Source organism: Gavialis gangeticus, unplaced genomic scaffold (genome assembly GCF_001723915.1).
Source record: "Gavialis gangeticus isolate Ggan-Ray unplaced genomic scaffold, GavGan_comp1, whole genome shotgun sequence".
Classification (NCBI taxonomy): Eukaryota; Metazoa; Chordata; order Crocodylia; family Gavialidae; genus Gavialis; species Gavialis gangeticus.
The window spans coordinates 51,531,124-51,544,991 of record NW_017729030.1 but is presented as its reverse complement, the minus strand read 5'-3'; the positions used below and the strand labels follow the sequence as shown (position 1 = coordinate 51,544,991).

Below are 13,868 nucleotides of genomic sequence, written 5' to 3'. Positions count from 1 at the left end.
CCGCACTTCAGGAGGGATGTGGACAACATGGAGAGGGTCCAGAGGAGGGCCGCTCGCATGATCAGGGCAGCAGGGCAGGCCCTACAAGGAGAGGCTACAGGACCTGAACCTGTTCAGCTTCCACAAGAGAAGGCTGAGGGGAGATCTAGTGGCCTGTTACAAACTAGTCAGAGGTGACCAGCAGGTACTGGGGAAGTCCCTGTTCCCCCGTGCACTACCAGGGGTGACCAGGAATAACGGTCACAAGCTGGCAGAGGGTAGGTTCAGGCTAGATATCAGGAGGTGCTACTTAATGGTCAGGGCTGCTAGGATCTGGAACCAGCTTCCAAGAGAAGTGGTGCTGGCTCCTACCCTGGGGGTCTTTAAGAGGAGGCTAGATGTACACCTTGCTGGGATCGTTTGACCCCAGTACTCTTTCCTGTCATGGCAGGGGGTCAGACTTGATGATCTGCTCAGGTCCCTTCCAACCCTAGAAACTATGAAACTTCCTTCTACCAAACTAACTACTACTCGGTGGAAGGGTAACAATATATTAATAAACAACATAACTTACATATAGGATTTTGCTTTAACTCTTTTTATCATGTAAATTGCATTGTTTCAGATTTAGATTGAAAAATGTAGGTTTCGTTTAGTTGTTGTTGGTATGGTGATTTAGACTCCTGCCCTTCCATAGCTTGTAATAACCAGCAAGCCTGTAGTCACAGTTCCAGTGCTTTCAGCAATAACTAACTACCTTAGTGGCTGCAGCTGAGAAATTGAGAACTTTTCTTGATTTCTTTGGATTTTAGAAACCTCCTAGGGTAGATATCTTCTGTGTACTATGCTGAGCACACTGAGCTTATTTAGTTGTTAATAATAATTTGTCATTGCTACTAGATATCACAAAATCAGATGTGTTAGCAAAATAGAAAACTACTTTTGCCAATCCAGAATTATGGTAAATCTTACAAATACAGTCTGGTTGAGGATATAGACCTTCATACTTTCATATTTCAGGGCATAAGTCAATTCTGGACAACTGGAGATTTTTCCATAGCCAGTGAAAATAACCCTACCTCCCACCCATTCATAATAGTTTATTGGAAGGATTCCATTGAAGCAGTTGGCACCAGCCATTGCCAGAGACAGATTGGTATCTCATGGCACTTCAGAGTCTACATCACAGGGTGATGATTACTCTTCTTTTTCTAATGGCAGGTTAAATTCTCTCTTGCCTATGTTGTTGAAAAGTGGCAACCATCTTAACAGAAAACAGCCTTGGTCTCACTGGAATCAGTTGATTGTAGTAAAAATTTTAAAAGCAAGCAGTGGTTTGGGTGGGGGGGTTCCCCTCAAGATTTCTCTGCTAGACAGAGTTTGAAGGAAAGTTTTGAAGGAAAACTTCTTGTTGTAGTAGATCTATTTATTTCATTCTCTGCCAAGTCTTATGTTGATACAAGTTGACAAATACACTGAGCACAGACTAATTTAAAACATTCCATATTAAACCCTAGTAGAGCAAACAAATTCCTTAATTTCTTTACATCCAGAAAGTTGTCCTATTGTAGGGCTATTTCAGAATTGAATTTTATAATGGCCAATCTTTCTGTAATTCACAAAAGCCATAGTATGAGCAAAATTTAAAACGTGTCCAGAAATTGTTTGAAGTCAAATTACATCATGCATGAGCATAATTTGCCTACCTATTTCTGCTCTTTGATCTGTACCCAATGGGAAATTGCTTTTATCTTTACATGACTAAATATTACTGTGTAAGTCTTGCTTTAGCCAGTCAGCAGTTTCAGTGAGAGTCATGCAGTTACCTGAAGAACAAAATGTCATGCTTATAAGAATAACAAAAATAAAAATGAAAATTGATTTTGAATCTATAGCCATAGTAGTTATGTAGGTTATCTTGTTTGTTTCTTTTTTTGGAATATTCTCCAAAAAGCAAAAGTATTATCGTATGTCAAAGTGTTCTGAAGAGGTTTGTTTTACTTATTTAACATTTTACTGGGAAATGCAACAACAAAACCATTCCTAGTACAATGTACCATTTAGAGCTGGATAAAAATAGACCACCAGAGCTTCTGGGCCAAAAGATGATTTTTCATTTTGATTTGTCTATGAAATATCAAATGGGAATTGGTCATAATAATCTAATTAGTTTATAAACAATCAAGAATATATAATAACTAACTGCTTGCACTTCTGCTAAGGTTTAGTGTGAGGTCAAGGGTCAAAGTACTAATAAGAGTGTTTGGGATGTCTACTGCCATGAAACAAAATGGAAACTTGATTGATAGCTAGGGGTCTGAAGGGAGAGAGCGCAGTGGAGAAAGCAAAGGTCATGGAACCATTTCTCTTCTCTGCATATATAATGACGAACCTTTTCCAAAATAGAAAAATGTAGGTATGAAGGATCAATATAGCATATGCTAGGCACATTTCTTCTACTAATTTAAACACAAATTAATGAAATTTCAGATAAATTAATAGAGGTATCATTTTTATATCAACCATTGTTTTTTATATGCAAGACACTGGTTCACTAAATTTGTTCTCTGGTTCAAACATTTTAATTATACTGATATAATTTTAAACTAATGGAAAACTGAAATACAAGCGTTATAAAAATCTAAGCTTGCTTTATAGGTTTAAATCTTTTATTTATTTTATATTTTGCTTTATCTATTTCAAACAAAGTTAATAAACTTTTGTAAGTTTAATAACCAATGCCATTTAAACACAAATTTAATATGATGAAATTTCTTTTTCCTCTCCTTTTTGTAGGTCTTGTGTGCATGAAATCTAGTAGTTCAGTTGTGGAGTTGGTCATGCTGCTTTGTTCTCAGGTGAGATTTTCTCAGGATAAATAACTGTAGCTAAAATAACTGATTTTAACATTGTTGAAATTGCACCAAAAATGTATGTTAGAACATATTTTTAATTGTAATGTAGAAGGACCATGACCTTGATGTTTTGATTTGTAAAGGATTGATGTTATACAAATGGTCAAATCTCAATAGGTAGGTGAGGATGTTGAGGCTTCTATATCCTATTGTTAACTTTTACATAATCTCCATTTCAGTGTTTTACTAATTCTGTGCTGTCATATTACAAAGGAAGATAAAATGAATAAATATTAAGATTATTGAAACATTGATTTTTGCACCTTGGCACTTCCATCCTTTGGGATGAGTGAGCTTTTTCCTTTTGTTCAGAGATTATGAAATGAGTGATAAATGTGTTTTGAAATCCTTGTCATTATTAATTGCTTTTGACATGTCCTGTGAATCAGAAAGTGTGCAAGGCATTGACCATGCTGGTCAGTTCATGAGTTTTCTACGTTCCTGGAGGCAAAATCACTCTAGGTACGTTAAACACCTTAGAATTGCCTTGGGTAGTGCTGATAAGAACCTTCAGAACCTTCTTAGAATTGTACTCAGAGAATTGCATGCACTAGATCAAATGGATATTCTTTTGCTGTCCTTTTGCCTTCTTTTTTGTAATTAAATAGAAGAGTGTTTTATTGAGCTTTTCTTTTTGGTGCTTTAAAAATGATACCTTGCTGGTAGTAAATTTCCCTACTTAAAACTTTAAAATAGCCTTTTTTAATGGGAAGGATATTGGTCTAGAGGTCAAGGGTTCTGACCCATTTCAAAACCTTTGACCTTCATTTACAGCCCTTATGGTTTACTTGCCTGACGAATAAGGATAATGCAAAATTAATGTTTCTTTGCATCGATTTATTCGTTTTAGTGCCTATATTGCCAAATTTATTTAGACTGTGCTGATGGACATTTCATGAATACAAATGAAAGAATCATAGAAGGTGTGAAAAATCAATAGTCTACATTGTCAATAAAGTGCAATAAGTACAATTACTTCTGGAGATTACACCTAATGGATTTTACAATGAACTAGTGAAGAGTAGTTACGTTTCTAGTGGGCTTATTATTCATGGATGCAGTTAGATTTTGCTTACATAATTCTGCTGCTTTTGAAGAAAATAATCAAGAACCTGTACTTCTCTAAAGAAGTGTTAACTAATAGCTGTCCTAGAACTTTTGGAGTTTAGAAATCATTTCCTTTTTTGTAAATATTGCTTATTTTCTGCAGTTATTCCTATGTATATTTTACTTAACACACATCTAACATTTAAAAAAATTAATGCCCATATACTAGGAAATCTATATGAAACTTCTTATATTTTATTAACTACATACAAAACAGGGCCTTGAGATGTAAAAAAGCTTTTTAAAACTCTCTGATTAACCCATTTTGGTTTGTCATAATGTACAATTTGTTTATTTCAGTGAAGGGTTGTTGAATTTATTTGATGAGGTTAAATATTTTTTTTTAGTGGTAAAGAGCAGTGTTTGTCCTCTGTACAGTATGTTGCATGTATGATTTTTGGAAGCAGAAAGGATAAGGAGCAAATGACATACTCTAATGCACCTATTTGTCATACATGTCACAGTGCTGTTTAATGCTAATCTAATCAAATGGAGGATGTGGCCATTTCTTAGTAGTATTAGTACCAAAAGATGAGGCTGTTTTGAATAAAATAGCTGGAATAAACCAGTAAAGGCACACAGGACTCTCAAAATCTTGTTAAAGTTACAAGCAGCTGTAATATTTGGCAGAATACAAAAAATGATGTGAGAAATGAAGCCAAAATTAGCTCCAGATGTATACAGATTGTTCTGGGGTGATAATTACATTTTTCACTTTGAATTTTCCTAATTCAGAGAGGTCAGCATGGCAATGACAAAAGTGATTTATTTTGTTAAGAAGTGAACTGTCTTTTGCTACATGAAAGCTTGAGAGATATGAAATTGAATTTCAACTCGACATTTTACAGATACTGGGAGGAGATGGGACTGAGTTTGATTGATTTTTCTTTTTGGCCCAAGATGGGGTAGAAAGTGAAGTGATAGCCTCTTGCTAAAATTTTAATTAATTTTTAAGAGGAGATGGAGAGGATAGAGTACCAAAGATCGAAAGATCAGGTCAAAAACTAGTTTCTAATCACATAAATAATGTGGTATAGTTACATTCTAAGTATCTGTGAATTTGATTTAAAACTCCACAAATTTGTCAGCCATCATTTTACTAAATGGAAGAGGTGTTATGATTTATATCTTTAAAACAATTGGGAAAGCAATTAAGTATTAAAAATAAAGTAAAGCACATTAGATGTTAATAACGTAAATCAAACTAAGCATCAATCTTGTTCATTTCTCAGAAGCACTGAATACAACAATTAGATCTGTTTTTTACTACAGCATTGTAACTTTTTTTTCTATTACATTTAGTAGGTGAAGTGCTTTTAACAAATCTAAGTATGGATACCTGTGAGAGAGAATTTGCTGTGGAACTATGTATGCCATCTTGTTCAAGCTTATTTTAAAATCCAGATATTTGCTTCTATATGCTGTACCTGTATGCAAATATACTTTTGAAGACTGTAAGACTTCATCTCACTGTCTTCTATAAAATATTGAACAACTGAACGTAGTGCAAATTTCTTATATAAAACCATGATTGATATTAAAACTAAGGCTTATTCTCAAACACACCATCTAAAAGCAGTTTTTGACTGACACACTGCATTTGGGACTTTGTATACTTTCATTTATATAAATCTATCAAAACATAAGAAATTCTTCATTTAATATTACTACAAAGTGTTTCTGCTTATTTGACATTAATATCATTTTCGAAAGAATCAATGTTGCATTCAAGGCCACTTTATAAAAGCGTTGCGTTGCTCATCCTAATTCAGTCTGACATACATTCCAATAACACTACCTCCCTTCTAGGGTTTAAAGCTAAATTTATGGCTGAGCATTGTGAAGTGCATCATTTAAAAATGGTTTCAACCCAAAACATCTAATAAATAAATAATGTGTATGGCTACTCAGTAGTAGACTTTCCAGACTAGAAATCATTCCATCGGATACTCAACAGTCCACTATCGGAGAGGGCTGTCAGATAAATCTTATAGTAGCTGCATTCATGTCCTGTAAATCACATGTTATTGTCTGAGCCTTCTGCCAGGTCATCTATTCTTTTCCCATTTATCAGAAATGCATACAGTACACTGAAACTAGAAGCACCATCTAGTCTGGCCTAGCATCCTGTGTGGGGTAATTAAACCAGCAAAAAGAGTGAAGTCCTTAGATAGTCTGATGATCCTTTTTAAATGGATGACGTCAGAATGGGTTATATGCATGTGCGTGCTATTTTGAGACGAGCTTCCTTCAAGTTGAAAGTCCAGGGCTATTATTGGAGAAACAGCATTTTTCCCTAAAATGGCTCTAAAAACATGACTAAAATTTTAAGGGGCACATTGAAGAGTTGTGTATATCTGCATAAATAAATAGGCATTGTGTGTAACAACTCATTTGTCAGGTAGAGTAATGAAGCTGTTCCCTTGAAATAACTTAGTTAACATGGAAAAAGCTCTTTTGATTTTTTTATAACATACTTTTGTCTCCATATAATATGAAACTCTACTTGGTAGAGGTAGCAGAGGGGTGAGAAAGGTATAATAACCTGATAAAAAGGAACAGGTGACAAAAGTAACTTTTGTTTTCCTGATGATTCTAAACGAGAGATTCCCAACCAGGGTACCCTGCTTTAGGTACAATGCAGGTACCTGCACCTGCCCCAGCAGCACTCCCTGTGGCCACTTACCCCAGCTCCAGGGGCAGGGGTAAAGCAGGGGAACTCTGTACTGAAAAGTGTAATCCCTGCACTGACCACCACTGTGCTCTGAGCAGCATGCTGTGCTGTGGGCAGAGAAATGTGGGGCCATGCTTTTTCAGCCTGGCTCCTTCCCTTGCTCTTCCCATGCTTCTGGAGCTCATGAAAAAGGCTGCAGAGTATGGTCCAGTATTCATGTCCTTGGAGGTGCAGCCACTGCAAGAGGCTGCACTCATCCCCTTAAGTACAGACTGGGGGCAGGCAAGGGGAAGACTGTGGAAAGAGCAGAGCAGGTAAGGGTCCTGCACCAGCCTCTGCCAGTGGCCACTGTCACTCCTGTCTGCCTCCTTCAGGGGTCTAATGAACCATCCTCAAGCTTCCTTATTTCCCTGGTTAGCAGACCCTGTTGCTGTGAGCATTGTGCCATGCCCCTTGCTATGCTTTCAGGGTGCGACCCCATGATATCATTTTAAGGGAGCCACAGGGTATGAGGAGCGAAGTACTGTAAGAAATAAATTGGTCTTTAAATGGGGTGCCATTCAATTACAAAACATTATTTAGGTATACCTTGAGTCTTAAAAGATTGAGAACCACTGCTCTAAACTATTGGCAATATTTTGGCAATATTTAATCCTTCTCTTTCAAGGAAATCTACAAACCTGTAAGAGGAACAGCTGTAGGAGAAGACATCAGTCTCTTCGTCAGGTTCCTCCTTGACTTAGATGCTCTGGAATAGGGCTTTTAACTTTCCTTGATTATAAGACTGGTCTGTTTTTAATGGATTAAAATGGCAACTGTGATCTTTTTTAAGAAAGGAAAAAAAGGTATGGCTCAATGTTAATAATTCAACCCTCTGCATACCGACTTTTTCTCCTTCTCTGTCATAATGCTAAGTTAATGGTTCTTTAACATTTTTAGAGTTGAGGCACCCCTGGACAGGCTCAAGATACTCCTCAGAAAGGTTTACAAATATGAGTCACAAAATGAACCCAGAGGTTTCAAATAGAAATCCATAGCTGTGGTCTTTTTGAGTTTTTTGCAACAGAAAAACTACTTTATTTTTTCTTTAGGCAAAAATAAGAGCTGGTCTAACAGAACTAACATTATGTGGCAACTTGTGGCACAAGGCATCTCAGGGTGCCTTGGCACTCCAATTGAGAATCACTCCCCTAAGAGATAAGGGATACTCTCTTGAGATCTAATGCCATTTTTAAAAATAAAACCAATATTTTAAAACATTAAACCTTTTTTGGCACTTTTTGGGCACATAATAGTTTTCTTGTACCTCAGTACAGCTACCTATATCTCTTTTTTTTTTGCAACTCTTAGAAAAATGAATATTTAATAGGATTTTAGGAAGGTCTAAGAACAAAGCCTTGATCTCTTAAACTAAAGGGGGGTATGAGCTAGGTGGTTCAGTTTGCAGAAAGGGGGTACAGTTGAGAAATAAAATGTATTCAGGGTCACATATTATTATGATAGCTTTTTTATTTCTGAAATAAAAGGTAAGGTAAGCTAAGTCAAACAGAGAAAAAATAAGTTAGGGCAGTGGGGCCAACCTTTTCATAGGTATGTCACAAATTAGCTCTAAACCTTCCCCAAGTGCTATTCCCATCTCCTTCCCCTGCCCAATCTACTGCTCTGCTTTCTGCTCCCTACCTTATTTGCTGTTTTGCTGCTTGTCCCCTGTCTGGTCTGCTGTGCACCACACAGCCAGGCTGCCCACCATGCCACTTGCAACACACTTACTGCAGGTTGGCCACCCCTGAATTAGAGGACTACAAGCAGTCCTCGACTTACAACGTTTCGAGTTACAACATTTCACATTTACAACATTTATAAATTGACACCCTGTTTCAACTTTGCGATGTCAGTTTCAACTTTACAATGCTTAATCCAATGCAACGCCACACTAGTGAACAAGTTCACTGTATCACTCATCTCCCTGGAGAACATCTGTCCAAACTTCCTTGGACACTTTCTTTAAGAAAGCAGCCAAGACTCCAGAAAAACTGCAGCCAAGACTCCTGAGAAGACTCCAGCCAAGAACCCTTCAAAAAGTCCAGCAAAGTCACCTCAAAGAAGTCCTTCCAAATCAATACAATTGCTATTTACAATATAAATACATTAATGTAGCTATATTACTCATCTATAATTGATCAAGTACAAAATTCTGGGTTATTTTTGGTGAAAATAGGGTATCGGGCCTTGGTTCAGGAACAAATCCTGCATTTATAACTTTGTTTCTTATGGGAAAATTGGTTCCAAGTTACAATGTTTCAACTTAAGACGTGGTTTTCAGGAACCAGTTGTGTCCTAAGTCTGAGGACTGCCTGTAGTTTTGATTTAAGGGTCAACCTTACTAACTGTGTAGGTCAGAGTTACAGGTATTCATCCACTTTTCAGCTTAGAGAAACTGAATTCCTACAACCAGGTAAAGGAGTGTAAGGCTTAAGCCTTCAACATCAAAGAAAAGTCTCTTTAAAAAAAAAAGATGGCCTTGCACCCCTTAGTTGTCATTTTCATTCACAGATTGCATATTTCAGTATGTAAACCATGTTCATCTCTAATTTGTACAGTAACATACTCTTATTATATTCCTTATTCCTATAGTCCTTATTCATATGTTCCTTATATTACTGGAAGACTTAATCATCATACAACATCAAAATATGTCTGTTAGGCAGTCATGCACCTGTGAATGACATAATGTCATGTTTTCCATAGGAGGGATGCATGTAGTTGGAATTAGGATTTTACTTCATGGTGACTGACTATATATTTTTTATATTGAAAACAAAATGCCCATAGACTATTGGTATTGCCAGATCATCATTGTCTTCTGGGTATGCTGCAGGCTGGTCCTTTTTCCTAAGAGGCAAACTTTGCTGCAGTTGGCTGATCCATTTTGTTACTTCAAGAATGGATCTCTGCATTGTGCTAAATCTTCAAATTACATGGAGACTTTGTATGGTGGAGCTGATTGGTTGGTGTTTCTTTCAGAGTGCATTACACTTGTGCTCTGTGATCTGCACTGGTTTCTAATTTACTTTCAAGTACAATTTAATGTGACGGATAACTATAGTGATAACCATAAAGTTTTAATTGAATTGGGTCTAGGTTATCTCAAAAGCCACTTCTCTGCCATATCTTGGCAGCTTAGATCAACAGAAACACTCAAGCTAACAGCCTTATGGTTTAGATATTAAGAAACTACATACAGAAAATTTTCAACTTAGATCTTGGTTGTGGATTCCGTTTCACTCTTAAAAAAAAAACAAAAAAAACAAAACCCAACAAAAACTGATGAACTACTTTTGTGCCCTAAGGCTAAGTACAGACATTCAAAAAGCGTGAGGCAGAATTGATCCAGTCTACATGGGTTTCTCTAAGCTGTGTAGATTGGACTGAGAGTAAACGGAGCTCATGTTTGCTCTTTGATTGGAGTGGGGAGCAGGCAGACAAGTGCCTGCACTGGCCAAAGCCAGAAGGTAGGGGGTGCTCCTACATGCCTCTTAGCGTGCTGGAGATTCCCGAAGGCAGTGGATTATAGCTGAGTGGGGACCATCCCTGATTGGATGTCAGGCACATGTCCCCAAACTTCTGCTATCACTGCAGACCCTCTCCTCTGCCCAGTCCTAGGCTTACAGAGTGGGTTGCCGATGCCTGGCAGCCTGGCCTGGCCACCGCACCCAGGGAGGGGAGGCAGGGTGGCAGCAGATGTAGGTGCCTGGCACGATTCTTACAATTGTGCTGGGGCACTTGCTAGAGCTCCAAGGGCTGGGAGATTGCAGCTGCAGTAGTCTCCCATCTGCAGGGCTGCATGAAACCGCTAGCGCTGGGAGACTGCAGTAGATGTGATCTCCCAGCCCCTGGGGTTTCATGTAGCCCCAGGGATGGGAGATTGCATGCAGCTGGCAGGACCCAGGTGGGTCCTGGTACCGGGAGGCATGCTGCTAGGACCCAGCATCTGCAGCTATGGGACTCTGGGTCCTGGCATCTACAGGGTGCTGCTGGGATGGAGTTTTGGCAGCTGCTGGGGCTGAGAGCCCCTTTGGCTGGGAGACACAGCTGCCACAATCTCCTAGTTTCAGGGCTGCATGAAACCCCTGTGATTGCAGCCCTGCAGGGTTTTACGTTGCCCTGAGGCTAAGAGAACATGGCAGCTGTGATCTCTTACCCCTTGGAGCTCTAGTGAATGGCCCAACATGATTGCAAGAACCATGCTGCCAGGTGCCGTTCTCCAGAGCTCAGTTCTTCTAAGGAGGTCCCCAGTTCTTCTAAGGATAACACCCCTCCCCTGCCTAGGAACATTGTATATAGAAAATTCCTGAGCTACAGGTGCTCCTTGCTCCCCCCCCACCCTTCCTCTTACCTGTAGCTGAGAGCTCAGAGCAGTTGAGCATGGTTAAGGCTAGATAGCTGTCCTGCAAGGGGGGAAAGGAGGGAACAAAAGAGCTGGGAAGGTGCCTGGTCTGCCAGGGGGCTGCAACCTAACTGGAGTTGGGAGGGGATCTGGTACTGAAGTTTGGTAGATCTGCCATAAGTCTGATACTACATTGATGCAGGTCTATTTTGGACCAGAATCTGCTATTTTTAAAGAAGTCTGTGTGCCTCGAACTTCTGTTAGGGGTATAGGCTGGTTTCGACCACCTAAACGGGGAAAAAAGTGTAATATCTGCATGTGGCCCAAGTGTTAGATGGACACATTTTTAATTTAAATAATATTTTTGTGCAATTACTAATTACTTTGTGTATGAATAGTCATAAGTTATACATGAGTTTTTAAAAGGAGCAGCATGATTCAGCAGATGCACAGTTCTTGGTATTGAGAGCAGATGCTCTAGGATTGTAGCTGCAGAATAACTTTGTGCCTATTTCAGTGCCTGTTCTAATTAATTATCCGTTAAAACTATAATTACCAGAACTCTTAGGATCCCTTACCTCATTCCTTTGAATCAATATAGCCTCACATTGGCATCCTTTTCTTGTTAAATCTTGCAGTTTTGAACAGTGTAATCCTGGCAAACATTAACATGATTTCAGATTTCAAAGCCCCTTTATGTATCTGCACATACCAATAATTCAAAGTTTTAACATTTCAGTTGTGTGATCTGTTAAAAGGCTTTGCTTTCAGCAGCTACAATTGCTTTGATAACAACATGGACCAAAGAGAAACATAGCTTTATTAGGCAAAAAGGTACTTTTGATACCTTAGTGGGTAGAATCAAAGAAAAAGTCTCCTATGAAACCTTGTTTGGACTCTTATCTGAGCAGTTGTGCTGTTGGAGAAGTCATGCTTTACAGGTCTTCTCCTTGCATTATTAATTGCTTTTAGATGATCAAGTCTTCTAAATTCCACTAATATACAACATATTCCAATATAAAAAATGGCTAGTGTAAGTTTCCCAGGGTCCAATTTGCTAAATCAAGGGTGTCAAACTCATATGACTTTGTGGGTCAGATGCATGGCACCAATCTAATCCATGGGCCACATGAGGCCCTTAGACTTTTCCCCACTCCTACTCCTACTGCTGGATCCAGTGCCTGCAGTCAGAACAGGTTAGTACTACACATGGTACCTGTTGTGGCTGATCCAGGACTGTGCTGCACGTAGTACCTACCCCACCTCCTCCCTCCCCCCTCCTGCTGGTCACGGATGCATGCTGTATGTACTGCCCTCCCGGCTGGTCTGGACTGTGCTACATGTGGTACCACCTCCAGCCAGTCTGGGAACAGTGTTGCATGCAGTGCTGATCAGCAGAAGCTGGTGCAGTATGTGGCACACATCCTGGCCTGGCCTGAGGATAATGGTTGCTGTGTGTGATAAGGATCCCAGACCAGCTAGAGCAGCCACTACATGTGGTGCAGTCCCAGACAAGCTCAGAGGTGGGAAGCGCTACATGTAATGTGGATCCTGGAGTGGCCAGAAGGGTGCTACGTGTAGTAGGGATCATGGAGTGGGTGTTGTGTGTGGTGTTTGAGTCAACTCAGTCCAAGGGCAGTATTGGGGGCCTGAAGACAGGGCTGTGTGGGCCATGTCTGGCTCACAGGCCATATCTTTTGACACCCTTGCCCTATATAAAGGTTTTTATTTTAGTAAAGATCACTCATAAAAATGGCAATATAGTCATTGTATAGGTGTGGGTGAAAGCAGGCTTTGGAAGAAATAAAATAGCCTGGTCTTCCAGGCTAGTTACATATCCCTTTACATATTGGAGACCTACGTTTAAATCTCTGCTGCACAGCATGCAGTGTTATTTATACAAGGTGGAATATCTTCCAACAGAAGGACTAAAAGAGATTCTTCCCAGGATAGCTAATGGGAGTTTAGGGCAGTCACCCAAGTTCAAGTCTATTCTTTTCCATCCTTCAGCATTTCAGGTTAGTGCCTTAAGCATGAGCTGCTGGACTTGGTGCAGATGGAGCTGGGGAAGGGAAGTTGAGGCACCCCCTCCCTGTCCTTCTGGCACCCCTTTCCTTAAGTGGTGCCATGGGCATGTGGCCTGCTCACCTACTCCACATTATTCTACAATCTGTATGATACTCTTGATGTTTCTTCAACAAAGCTTTACTACGATCTTGTTTCCATGCTCAGTTTAGGGTATGATGTATTATTTTCTTAGAATGTCAGCTCTTCGCAGCAGGAGCACAGTGCTGTACCGTAGATCTGTAGCGCTCAGGGGCCAATGGTTGTATTTGCACCCGTCCCCTACCATCCTTCTCATAGCAATACTTAAAGCAGAGCTGGCCCACAATTTTTGGGGGCCCCCTGCAGGCTTTAGTTTTGGAGCCCCCTGATGTGAAGAAGCCAGTGGCGGTATTGGCGGGGGGGGGGATGGCAAGTGGCTAGATGTGAAGCTGGTGGTGGCAATGTGGACTGGTGGCAACTGCCTGTGGTGGGCCAGTAGGGGGTGCTCCTGAGCCACCCACCTCACTGTGCCCGACCACCTTCCAGGCTCTGAGCTGTTCCCTGGGGGTGCCTCGTGTCCAGCTGACCCCCTTTCTGGAGCAAGCCTCGTACAAGCCTGGGGATAGCGCCCCCCCCCCCCCACCAGAGTCTGGAATGATTGTGGACCTGCACCTTCTAGGAAACACAGGCCTAGTAGTCCTTGAGGGTACTTGACCCGCTGCAAGAACTCGGGGTACTTCCCTCAGTGTGAAGCTCAAAT

The 13,868-nt window shown here is 40.1% G+C and overlaps 1 protein-coding gene across 11 annotated transcripts in view; it reads left to right on the top strand.

The window, feature by feature from the left end:
- LRBA (LPS responsive beige-like anchor protein) overlaps window positions 1–13,868 on the top strand; it is a 760,533-nt gene that overhangs the window by 261,773 nt on the left and 484,892 nt on the right. For all 11 annotated transcript variants that reach the window (XM_019522192.1, XM_019522187.1, XM_019522186.1 and 8 more), the window contains one exon: window positions 2,776–2,837. In XM_019522192.1, the coding sequence (XP_019377737.1) occupies window positions 2,776–2,837 (62 nt within the window). The remainder of the gene's footprint in view (window positions 1–2,775; window positions 2,838–13,868) is intronic.